General features: G+C 40.0%; 1 protein-coding gene across 4 annotated transcripts in view; it reads left to right on the top strand.

Annotated features, from left to right (window-relative positions):
• The window catches only part of BRSK1 (BR serine/threonine kinase 1), an 84573-nt gene extending 71164 nt beyond the window's left edge, over nt 1-13409 (top strand). Inside the window, exons 17-18 of one of the 4 annotated variants that reach the window (XM_060780457.2) lie at nt 2211-2300; nt 9484-13409. In XM_060780457.2, the coding sequence (XP_060636440.1) occupies nt 2211-2300; nt 9484-9804 (411 nt within the window). In that variant the 3' untranslated portion in view covers nt 9805-13409. Of the gene's footprint in view, nt 1-2210; nt 2310-9483 lie in introns of all 4 variants that reach the window. The other 3 variants (XM_060780456.2, XM_060780455.2, XM_060780454.2) reach the window with 3 other exon arrangements.
• The last annotated feature ends 173 nt before the right edge of the window (nt 13410-13582 follow it).

The following is a 13582-nucleotide window of genomic DNA, read 5'->3' as shown; positions in this document are numbered from 1 at the left end:
TCACAACCTCTGAGGATGCTTGCCATAGATGTGGGCAAAACGCCAGGAGAGAATGCTTCTGGAACATGGCCATACAGCCTGGAAAATGTACAGCAACCCAAAAAATTTATTGTTTTATAATTGTTTTATTGTAATTTTTTGTTGGTCATCTATTATTATTATACATTGTCAAACACCGCTATGTTATAAGGATCAACAACTTTGTGGAATGAATTTTTAGTTATAGGAAGTATTCAAATCGTCCACACAATGTTGTTGATCCACCATCATTGATATTTTATTATATTGATTTTTTAAAGAAAACATTTGTATACTAATTTCTTTTTGTCAAAAACTCCAAATTTATTTTATGCTAACAAAAACAGTATAGAAATGTTTTGTGAAATAATAAAATAATATCAGCAATAACATAAGGATAATAATTATAATGTCCATAAATTTTGAGAGAGGACCTTGGCTTTACTACTTCTATTTTTAAATGGAGCTGGGCAATAGTTGGAGATCCAGAGACCAATTTTCTCTCCATAGGATCATTTGGGAGGGGATCACATTGCTACAAATGCTTAAATGAATTAATAGAAATGGAAGTGGTCGATTCTGATTTTGAAAAATAGGCTTTTTATGTGTTACACAATGTGGCCTCCTGGTGGCACAGTGGGTTAAACCACTGAGTTGCGGAACTTGCTGACTGAAAGGTTGGTAGTTTGAATCCGGGGAGCAGGGTGAGCTCCCGCTGTTATGCCCAGCTTCTGCCAACCTAGGAGTTCAAAAACATCCAAATGTGAGTAGATAGATAGGTACTACATCTACAGGAAGGTAACTCCGCTCCTTGCAGTCATGCTAACCACATGACCTTGGAGGTGTCTATGGACAACACCGGCTCTTCAGCCTAGAAAGGGAGATGAGCACCGCCCCGCCCCCCCCCCCCCCCCCCCAAGAGTGAAACACGAATAGACTTAATGTCAAGGGGAAACCTTTACCTTTATTTTTGTGTGGGTAGGGCTTCTTTTCTTTTAAAATGCACCACTCCTGCTGAAGTTTTCCAGGAGTTTGCCATATTTGCTGAAAAGGAAAAGACAGAGATATCAGGGCCCACAAAAATAGCTGCGACACCAGAGACACACTTTACCCATCCCTGTTTAGCACTTGATAGTATCTCTCGATATATCCACTGATATATCCCATCACACAGAGACCACAGCATACACCTATCTTTTGCCAGTTTTCGTAATTATGGTTATTATGATTTTGTATCAAAAGCATTGCATAAATTAGTATAAAACCAATAAAAATAGAATGAGGGCAGGTGGCTAAATAACTTTTGACCAAAAACGGGCAACAGCAATGGCATTGTCTGTAGCCTCCAGTAATTCTTCCTCTGTACATGAGGCAGGGCATAGTGGACAAGCATACAGATGCAGAGTTGTCTGTTCTTAATTATGGTGGAATGCCAAGATTAGACCAGAATGTTTATTATTAGGACAAAGGAAAAAAGGTGTTATTCTTTTCTGGCCCTTCGTTTCTCTGTTCTTGAGACTGGGACAAGCTTGTGAACAATCTCACCAAATCAGCAAGGGCTTTTGAGGATGGCAGAAGAGGAAAGCTGCATCTCTGTGCTGGGACAAAGCAGGGGCTTTCCTTCATTAGTTCAGAGGAGGCTTGGAAAACCTCACTCCTCTTCTGCCAGGATGTCCCAGCACTTGTCTGGCATTCCACTGCTTAGTTGTCGATGACTATTATTATTAGTCCTGTGTGCAAGGCTGGAGTAACTAAAGAGAGACCGTTCCTATACTGAATGAAGTCTGGTTGAAGAGCACAGTGGATGTGGAAGTGCCAACTCACTTGCAGGAAAGGTCAGACTTGTTTGTGCAACTGTATGTTCCCCTAGAACTAATCCTCTCTAGAGGCAATATAACATCTATCCCAAGGCCTAAGAAGGGTCTTAACATCTGCCTCAAGGATCCATATTAATTCTCCTCCCAGCTGTCACTGGAATATTGCAGTCAAACACATAGTCCTGAAGTAACGATGTGTGTGAACAGTACAGCACAAATCCGTCTCTAAGACCTGCAGAATTCCTTTATACAGTATTGATAATTTACCCTTCTGCCTTCCCCCCTGTTGCAACCCAAGCACTACCCTCTTCTGGGAATCCATGTTCTAGGATCCATCTGGGGAGATCAAGCTGATTTGTTTATTTACCTGCTTAGGTCCCAGCCGCCGGTTTAAGCGGGTTGTGGAAACGATTCAGGCGCAACTGCTCAGCACACATGACCAGCCATCTGTACAAGCCCTCGCAGGTAAGGATGGTACTGTATCACATCTTACTCAATACAAAAAATTGGCTGGCATTCTATTACTGGCAACAACCTTGCGCTTATGTATGTCTTGTTTTTGGTTGTGCATAGGTTGGAATTCCTTTCTTCTACTGCAAGGAACAACCCCCTCCCCTGCCCCAGCCTGTTGTAGAGCTACTGAAATACTTATTGGGCAAGTGGGCTTATTAACGAAAGACCCTCCTCATAAATGCACAGCAGAGTAACTTATCAGCAGCAGCGTGACCCAGTACCAGTAGCCCAAAGTGATAAAAAGAACAAAAACACACAGAACAATGTTATCTCTTCCATAAGAGGCTTTTTTTGTAGTAAAATAATATGCTTGCACTATTTACAACAAAGTTTCCATAGCACAAGTACACAGTAGCTTTACACGCAGCAGCCTTCACACACGAGGCTTCTCTCACACTGAGGTTTACCTCACGCTCCTCAGGACAACACTAGTTTTGGCCCACTAACTCTAACAGGTTTCGGCCTACAAACTCTTTTAGTGCTTGACTCACACTTTTGTAAGCAAAAATACCTAGTTAACATTCAGTATTCCTTACAATACTCTCCCATTTATGTTGGATGGAGAACAGAGAGGATCACAGAAAGATCTGTGTTCCAGTAAGCAGATGTGAAGTGGTTCTCAACCTGTAGGTCCCCAGATGTTTCAGCCTTCAGCTCCTAGAAATCCTAACAGCTGGTAAACTGGCCGGGATACCTGGGAGTTGTAGGCCAAAACACCTGGGGACCCACAGGTTGAGAACCACTGCATAGCCAGATATGAAGCAATTACATCATCCATTAAGGTTCAGCAGGGTCCTCTGAACATCTCTGAGGCTGATGGAATCACTTCACATCTGTTTACTGGAATGCAGCCAGATCTTTCTGTGATCTTCTCTGTTCTCCATCTAACATAAATGGGAGAGTATTGTGGGTCCTTAACCTGTGGGTCCCCAGATGTTTCAGCATTCAACTCCCAGAAATCCTAACAGCTGGTAAACTGGCCGCGATATCTGGGAGTTGTAGACCAAAATACCTGGGGACTCACAGGTTGAGAACCACTGGGCTACAGGGACATAGACATATGTGTGGCTCAGTTGCTTTCTTTCAGGCATGGAATAACAGTGGACGCGAGTTTTAGAAATTTTATGGTAGATCTTGGGACTGATATATAATCCAGTACAATAGTTCTGCATATAAATCTATCCGGCTATTCTGAGCCATGCAGGATTATGGCCACTAATGTCCATTGGGCCATAGTCAGAAAAAAATGGGGGGGGGGGGGGTTGAAACCTTTTTTTAGCAAATCATGAAAAGTAGTTTCAGTACACAAAATAATTTAAATACTATGGTTAAGTCTATATTTTTATATAAACTTAATTAAATCAATTTTTAATTTTTTTTATTTTAGTTACAAAGTTTCAAGTTTTAAAATAACTGAAAATGATTGTTAATTACTATATTAAAATTACAAAAGAATACCACAACGTCTGTTGGAAACGCTTGAAATCTGTGTCAATACATTGTCGAAGGCTTTCATGGCCGGAATCACTGGGTTGTTGTAGGTTTTGGATGCTTGCCATAGATGCAGGCGAAACATCAGGAGAGAATGCCTCTAGAACATGGCCATATAGCCCGAAAAAATCTACAACCCTGTGTGAATACACTTTGACAACAATCAGGCTCCATTGATAAACTTCAATGGACACTCAAGAGTGCAAGTCCAGTCAGTCTTTCTTGCCCCATTGTGATTCTTGTGTATGTTTTCAAATGTTTAAGTTGAAAACGACTTATATATAGGCATAGCAATGGGAACCCTACAATCTGGAAAAGGCGAGGGGGGAGCAAGGAGGGAAAGGCCTAATTCTCCATTAGGAACCTCCCTCCTACCATATGCCGAAGCAAAGAGCACAGCAGGGGGGCAAAGCAGCCTTAAATAACCTACAGCTCCACCCCTGTCAACCACCCCCACCAAGTCTGCCGATATTCCAGCAGAGGTGAAGCAAACAAATTCCCAGTTAAACAATTTAATTAAAGCAGCACTTACTGTCTGGCTGTTTTAATAGTCCAAAACATAAAACATAAAGATAGCACTCAGCCACAGAATATAAAACAAAAACTGACAGCAAACACTGTTGCAGGTTCAAGATAACACCGTAGTCAAAAGTTCCAGTCCAGTGGTCAAACACCGAGAGTTCAATGAGCAAAGTCCAGAGATCAAGAGTCTATACCGGGGGGGGGGGGGGGGTGGTATTCTATACCATAGTCAAAAGCCAGTCAAGGTTCCAGGGTTCCAAGAGTACAGGAGACAAGTCAGGATACCAAAAATCCACAAACCTGGGGGAAAACCAGCAGCATCCACCACCAAAATAAGACAAGTACTTTTCTCCCAAAGATCAGTTCCAAGGCTAGCTCCTTCCAGAAACACCAGCTGCAACCTATCTCTTGAATACCACCAGTTTTAATTGCTTTCACCCATGAACTCTTACTTAAAGATTACTCAACCCTTTAGAACTAAGACTTACATTAATCCTTCCATCACCAACTGCTAGGCCTACCACCACCAACCACCAACAACTGCAGAACATGATCCATGACACTTGTTTAATTTTTGCTTCTTGTAGACTTAGTATGGGGATTTGGTTAATCAGTTAAAATTCATAAATAAACCAGGGGTTTTTTAACCTGACAATTTTCAGTGAGGGGGGAGTAGGCAGAAAAGATTCTCTAATAAGTGGGTGTTCCTCCTCTTTGCTTCACAAAAGGAACTCTAATTCACGCTCTTCTGTCCCCTTTCAGTTTTTATTTAATCCTTTTAGTTGAATTGTACACAATTGTACCTCTGTTTATATGTTTCCCTCACCCAATCTGTGTGTATTTCTTTATTAGCACCCCCTAAATTCTCCAGTCAGGGCAAAGTGCCAAAGGCAAATGCTTAAGATTTCCTCTTAAACCGTATGCAGGTACAAATTGTGGCACTTAGTAATTAATTGATGCATGGCATCGAGAATATATTATGCTAATATGGAAAGAAATGCACTGATTGCTAGGTGCTCTCGTGGGGTTCGGAACATTTAACTTTCAAAAAGCAGAAATGGTTTGGCACTCAATTATGTAGGTGGCCATTTCTCTCATTATAAATGCATCCAGAGGGACCCTCTTGAAAATACATTCCATGTGAAGATGCTCTTGATAAGCAAGCCAGAGCAGGCTGTCTCCCATGTGCTTCCTGGGCAGTAGATGTTTGCTAACAAGATAATGTGGACAAGATGCATTTTCTTATGCTTTAAGTGTGTGGTTGCGGCAGGGGAGAGTAGGCATCATTCAATGAGACGAACAGCTGAAATCTTCAGGACAAAGGAAAATGCTGTATTATATTGCAGAATCACCGTATATACTCGAGTATAAGCCGACCCGAACATAAGCAGAGGCATCTAATTTTACCACAAAAAAACTTGGAAAACATATTGACTCGAGTATAAGCCAAGGGTGGGAAATACAGCAGCTACTGAAAAATTTCAAAATAAAAATAGATATCAATAGAATTACATTAATTGAGGTATCAGTAGGTTAAATGTTTATGAATATTTACAAAAAACTGTAATTTCAGATAAGACTGTCCAACTCTGATTAAACCATTATTCTAACCTTTTTCAATGTAAATGTTCTTACATATCATTCCAATTATAATAGAGTAAAATAATAAACATAATAAACATAACAATAATAGAGTAAAATAATGGAAATGTAATAATAACAGTTATAATAGAGTAAAATAATAAATGTAATAATAATAATAAAGTAAAATAATAATGTAATAAAATAATAAATGTAATAAAAATAGCAATAATAGAATAAAATAATGTAAATGTAATAACAACAATAAATAGGGTGAAGTAGTAATTGTAATAAGAACAACAATAGAGTAAAATAATGGAAATGTAATAATAGCAGTAATAATATAGTAAAATAATAAATGTAATAATAATAATAATAATAAATAGAGTAAAATAATAAATGTAATAAAATAATAAATGTAATAAAAATAACAATAATAGAATAAATAATGTAAATGTAATAACATCAATAAATAGGGTAAAGTAATAAATATAATAAGAACAATAAAAAGTAAAATAATAAATGTAATAATAATAATAAATAGAGTAAAGTAATAAATGTAATAAGAACAATAATAGAGTAAATAATAAATGTAATAAAAATATCAATACTAAAATAAAATAATGTAAATGTAAAAAGAACAATAATAAATAGAGTAAAGTAATAAATGTAATAATAACAATAATAATAGAGTTAAATGTAATAATAATAATAATAATAAGTGGAGTAAAATAATAAATTTAATAAAAATAACAATAATAGGATAAAATAATGTAAATGTAATAGCAATAATAAGTAGAGTAAACTAATAATAATACATAGAGTAAAATAATAACTGTAATAAAATAACAATAATAGAATAAAATAATGTAAATGCAATAATAACAATAATAGAGTAAAGTAATAAATGTTATAATAACAACAATAATAGAGTAAAATAATAAATGTGACAATAATAATAATAATAATAATAATAACAGAGTAAAATAATAAATAACTTTGACTCAAGTATAAGCCGGGGGAGGGGGGCTTTTCAGCCTAAAAAGGGGCTGAAAAACTCAGCTTATACTTGAGTATATACAGTAAATTTATAGAAGGGAAGGACACAAACAAAATTTTGGGTGGTTTGGCCAGTACATTCAGAGACAATGTATTTCCAAAAACAATTAAGGTGGAACAGGAATGTAGAATAACACTCATGCCCTGCTTCTCAGTTTTCCAGAGGTCTCTGGTTGGACATTGGCTAGAAATCAGACTATTGGACCGGAGAGACCTTTGGTCTTCTCCAGTGAGGCTCTTGTGCCTTTATCTCTAGTCCAAGAAAGCTTATGGCACAACAAACCTGGTGCCGCTGTGCTGTGGATATATTTGTACTTCTGTAACCTGGGCACCTTTTGAGAATCAGGTATATTGTGTACAGAAATCACAAGAGATGCATTCAAGGCTAAATGTTCAGAGCTGCGCTTAGAAAAATTACTTTTTTAAAAAAAAAAACTAAGCAAAAAGGTACAAAAGTCTTCAAATTATGCATGCTTATTTGTCAGTAAAAGATTTTTGAAAAGTATCCAAAAGAGCAGGGAGAAAAGAGATTGACAACGTCAGAGCAACATCTCCCTCATATTACAGACTGACAATGTTACTCTCCCTTTTTCTCTTCATGTCTTTTAGAGACACCTTTCCTTGATTATGACACATGCTTTCAAAATCAAAGCGTGCTCCAAAGCATGTCCTAAGAAAGACAGAACTTCAGAATTTAGCTCATAGTCAACACAGCTACCACAGCAATTCTGTGGGGCTTTTAAAGGCTAAATTCCCAGACTCCCCTCCCCCATCTAGTATGGCTGGTGGGAGTAATAGTCCAAATGACTTTCTCTGGCCCCATCTACACTGACTATTTAATCCAGTATTAAAGAAAGTGGCTTCACCGTGCAGATGATTACATAGGAAATCCTGGAACCGGTTTGAGTCCTGGAATAGTATTTACAAAAACTCATGGAGCAACTATTTACATTAAGACAGTGTTTCTCAATCTCCCTAATGCTGTGACCCCTTAATACAGTTCCTCATTTGTGGTGACTCCCAACCATAACATTATTTTCATTGCTACTTCATCACTGTCATTTTGCAACTGTTCTGAATCGTAATGCAAATATCACTGGACTAAATTTATCACAAATACCCAATACACCCAAATTTGAATATTAGAGGGGTTTGGCACTCAATTATGTAGGTGGCCATTTCCCTCATTTTGATATCACTCTGAACCAAAGCTTGGCCAGAAAAGAACACCTGCTTGGGAAACATTGATTTTGTCATTTGGGAGTTGTATTTGCTGGAATTTATACTTCATCTACAATCAAAGAGCATTCTGAACTCCACCAACAATGGATTTGAACCAAACCTGGCACACGGAACTCCCATGACCAACAGAAAATACTGGGACGGTTTGGTGAGCATTAGCCTTGAGTTTTGGAATTGTAGTTCACCTACATCCAGAGAGCACTGTGGACTCAAACAGTGATGGATCTGGACCAAACTTGGCACAAATACTCAATATAACCAAATGTGAACACTGGTGGAGTTTGTGGAAAATAGACTTTGACATTTGGGGGCCGTGGTTGCTGGGATTTATAGTTCACCTACAATCAAAGTGCATTCTGAATTCCACCAATTGGATCAAACTTCCCACAAAGAACCCACATGACCAACAGAAATTAATGTGTTTTCTGATGGTCTTTGGTGACTCCTCTGACACCCCCTCATGACCCCCCCCCCGGGTCCTGAATTTCAGGATGAGAAACACTGCATTAAGAGCTTTCTTTTATGTACTTTTACGTATTTGCTACCGAGAATAATTCAAAGTGCTGCCCAGCTTACCTGTCCAAACATATCTCCTCCTATGAACCATCTAGGAGCTTAAGTTCATCTGGGGAGGCTCTGCTCTCAATCCCGCCTGCCTCGCAAGTGTGATTGGGAGAGACAAAAGACAGGGCCTTCTCACTTGTGGCCCCCCAGCTATGGAACTCCCTCCCCAGGGATATTAGATCGGCCCCCTCCCTCCAGACTTACTGAAAAAAAAGTAAAGACCAGGCTCTTTGAGCAAGTTTTTGAGAATGCAATGGAATAGTTAACACAGAACTATGAATGATGAACATGGAATGGCCAGACAACGTTACTGGATAAAAATTTTAACAAGATGACACTGTTGATTATATGCTTTAACTGTTTTTATTTATGATTTATATCGTAATGTTGATTGTTTTTAATGGCACTTTTATGAATGCCTGACATCGAATTGTGCCAATCTGTAACCCACCTTGAGTCGCCCTATGGCTGAGAAAGGCGGGCTATAAATATCGTAAATAAATAAATACTGTTGTGAGAGTTCGTTGATTGTCTGCTTGAGTTTGAAGCTTGCTTCAAACCGTATTAACTGGTCAGTGTAAACAGGGCTTTTGATATAACTCTGAGATAAGCTTGGACAGAAAAGAACACCTGCTTGGGAAACATTTCTAAAATGTGGGCTCCTCTCTGCTTCCAGATGAGAAGAATGGGCAGCAGCCCCGTTTGCCAGGCACCCCAACCCGCAGCTGCCAGCCGTCTCGGCGCTCCGAATCCGATGTCTCGTCCGAACACCATCGACGTGGCTCCAAGGACAAGAAGCTTGTCTCGTCCAATGGGACTCAAGTCCAGCAATCCTCACCCCCGTCCCCACAGCAGCCATGACGTATGGGGCAGCGGGGCAGTGGAGGAGCAGCCAGGGGGGGAAGCCGCCGAAGGAAGCCAACCCCACCCCCCTGGAAGTAGCTGCACAGCTGCCCCAGATGGACCGAAGCAGCCAATGAACCATGTGGATGGGTAAAGGCCCTGCTGGAGACGCAGCGGGACGGGGCGGAGGGCGGGGATTGGTTTGGATCTGAACAGCCCCATCTCACCCCAGGGCCGGAGAGTTGCCATCTTGGGAGCAGCCCGTACTGTGAACTTGTAAATAGTTAACAACAACAACTACAACAACAACCAGAAAACAAAAACAAATCCACAAAAAACAAACAGAAGGGGGGAAATAACATAAAATGAAAACAAAAACAAAGAAAAATGGCAGACTGAAAAACAAAAAAAAGAAACAGAAGCGAACTGGAGGAGGAGGAAGAGGAGGAGAAACCGGGCAGGAGCCGGTGAGGGATGGGGGATTTAGTCTGATTCCTTTTGGGGTTGGGGATGTCTTCATTCATGTGCACCCTTTTCACAGACTCCCTCCTGCTTTCAGTTCGGTCCTTGCCACAAGACATCTCCTTTCTCCTTATTTTCCTTCTGTGGTCTATAAGGCACCAACCTTTTTGCAGTCTCATGGCAGCATCGGCTAAAATTGCAAGACAGAGCTAGTCGGATTTCTTGTTGTCGGAGAGGAATGAAGGAATGTTCATTTCCTTGGTTTTCTTTTTTTCTGTTTTGAAAAGCTAGGTTTTGTTTTCAAAACATTTTCGCCAGTAGAGGTCAAAATAAAAAGACCTATTTGGAGTTCTAGGAAGTAATCCTTTTGTCAAAATCTAAACTTTGCAAAATTCTCCCCTAAAATGTTACAAGAGAATCCATACAAATCCGAATACCAAGTAAATGGAAATACGTGTAACTATATTGAAATTAAAATATGTGAGGTTGGTTGCATGTCAGGAGCAACTTGAGAAAATGCAAGTTACTTCTGGTGTGAGAGACTTGGCTGTCTGCAAGTATGTTGCCCAGGGGATGCCCAGATGTTTTACCATCCTTGTGGGAGGTTTCTCTCATGTCCCCACATGGGGAGCTGGAGATGACAGAGGGAGCTCTTCCATGCTGTCCCTTGATTTGAACCTCCAACCTGTCAGTCTTCAGTCCTGCCGGCGCAAGGGTTTAACCCATTGAGCCACCGGGGTCGCCAACTATGTCGTAAATATATAAAAGCAATCTAATAAAAGCTGACATTTAGTAGATTTAAACCACAAAAAAGTGTGCAAAGTACACTGAAAGCCAGAATTTTAATGCAGCGATATTCAAAGTGATCCAGGGCAGGTTTTGGAAAGTGGTAAAGAGTTTGCCCAAGAATAATTGAAAACAGAAAAAGGAAAAAAATGAGTTTGCAAAGCAGTTTCAAAACAACTTGTTTCCCATTGCAAGGCAAAAAAAAGTGTTGGTTTTGGACAGTTGGGCGCTATGTTTACACAAGACTTGAGCAATTTATTCAGTTGGTCTACTCTAATTGCAAATAGCAACTGGATTTCAACTTGAAAGCACAGAATAGATATAAGAAAATATTTACAATACCTAGTTAAACTTTGGAATTGTCTGTCCTGAGATGTAATGAGATACGATGACCTCCTAAGGTGGCTTTAAAAAAATCATTGGACAGAGTAATGGAGAATAAGAATCCGTTACTGCCAGACATTCCCTCCAGCATTCCTTGGTATTAGTTGCTGGGGGATATTAATGTAAGGATGCTGTTGTACTCATGTCCAGTTTTTGGACGTCTAAGAAGACACTGTTCACTATGTGAACAGAATGATGGACCAGCTAGGCCTCTTCTTATATACTTAAGTACCTTAAAAATCACACTTCTACAATTCCCTGCCACTTTTAGTAAGAAGAAATCGTGCTGACAATGTTTTATAAATCCTACAAAGGTGATATTGCATGAGAACTCCTCTCAATAACCGTGGGAAACTAGAAATATTGTAAAAATCATAACTGGAATAAGCAGAAGGGACTCCATAAGAATAGTTCACACTCACCCATTAGATTATTTTCTCTTAGGATTAAAAGTGGAGTAAGTAAAGCATCTTAAAAACTACATGGTTCATTTTGTTAATTGAAACCCACTTTTTCCTGGAGTACGGCTTTTCAAGTTTTTCTGCCCTACATTCATGGAAAGGTGAAGTCGTGTCTTGTTACCTAAGTAAAGGTTTCCCCTGGCATTACGTCTAGTTGTGTCCAACTCTGGGGGGTGGTGCTCATCTCCATTTCTAAGCCAAAGAGCCGGCATTGTCTGTAGACACCTCCAAGGTCATGTGGCCAGCATGACTGCATGGAGCACCATTACCTTCCTGCCGAAATGGTACCTATTAATTTACACACATTTGCATGTTTTCAAACTACTAGGTGGCAGAAGCTAGGACTAACAGCGGGAGGTCACCCCGCTCCTTGGATTCGAACCACCGACCTTTCGGTCAGCAAGTTCAGCAGCTCAGCAGTTTAACCCGCTGCGCCACCAGAAAGCCACTGGTTACCTAACTTGAACTGGTATATACCACTCAGTTCCAAAAGTTTGAAAATATGAAAACTCCCAAAAACATTAATTTAGAAAAAAGGAGTGAGATGTAAATCTTATTTTTCTGGTTCATATTAAGAAGAAAAACTTTTTTATTTAAGGGATTTTATTTTGAAAAAGAGAATAGTAAACAATAACACCCAATTCTAGCCTTCCCCAAACTGCTATTCTTCGGATGTGTTAAGCTACCATTCCTTTCTTCCACAGCCAGCGTGGTTATAAGTTCAGCACTCTTTGCCATTTTTCAAAATCTTTTTTTCTGGCTTGTAATCATTCCATGGATTTCATTTACTTGTTAGTATCAGCCTTTAGCTTCTAACTGGCTCTGTCTCTGTAATTTTGGTAGCTCTGTCCAAAGGGCTTCAGTAAGTACATGGCTCATTTCCTCTTCCAAGCCTCTCCTCCTATTTTCCCCCTAAGATACTGCTTCCATATGCACAAAGCAGTCTTGACATGTGTTTGTGTGTGCATGTGTAAGTGTTGGAGATGAGAGACTGTTCAGCTATCATTTGAAAGACTTGTAGTCTTCACAGAAGGCAGAGGCACCCCATATAAATCAGGTATTGAGATCTGGGGCCTAAACTTTGACCTGGGTATCATCAAATCACAGGTCTGGGACAGGATTCATTTTGGACCTTGGATGGCATTCACCGGGACAAGTTGTAGGGGAGGCTAGAGCAATATTATACAACTAGAAGCAACTGCAGACTTAAAGGCCAGTGGATATCAACTGATCTTGTAACAAGAGCCCTTGCAAAAAAAGGATAATGTGTGTGTGTGTGTGTGTATGAGTGAAATTCAGCAAAGCGATCCTGCTTCTCTCTCCCATTTCTCCTCCTCCTCCTCCTTCGTCCTGCTTTGGGTGAGCCTCTTCTCTCCGTTGGGAGGGGTGGCACAAGATGTGGGCGATGGCGCATGCGGGCGTGCACACGAACAGGAGATAACTGTATGTAAACCCTCCCTCCATCCCATTTTTTTCTGGACTTGTCTCTGTCTGAATCCCTCCCTCTTTTGTGAACCTGACCGCATCATGCACACACACAAACCACATCCCACTGCCCATCTCCTCCCCGTCCTTCCATCTGATTGTCCAGCCCCCTCCTACGTCCTGTCATCTCCAGGGTCTAATTATTGCTCAGAAGAAAAAAAAATACAATCACTCAAAAGTTCCCTTGCGGCAGAGTTCTACCAAGTGTCATTTCTGCTCAACTTTTGGGAAGTTGCCAACTGATATATGTGGAATGAGGCACCAAAGGAAAACGGTCACTTTTCTTTAGGGAAATGGTTCTAGATGGGTTGCAAGGTGGGCATCGTTAGAAAGACAGGATTTGGGTGGATTCCA

The sequence above is a fragment of the Anolis sagrei genome, chromosome 6 (assembly GCF_037176765.1).
Source record: "Anolis sagrei isolate rAnoSag1 chromosome 6, rAnoSag1.mat, whole genome shotgun sequence".
Lineage (NCBI taxonomy): Eukaryota > Metazoa > Chordata > Lepidosauria > Squamata > Dactyloidae > Anolis > Anolis sagrei.
The sequence above is the reverse complement of the archived record's forward strand: the minus strand, read 5'-3'. Positions and strand labels throughout refer to the sequence as shown.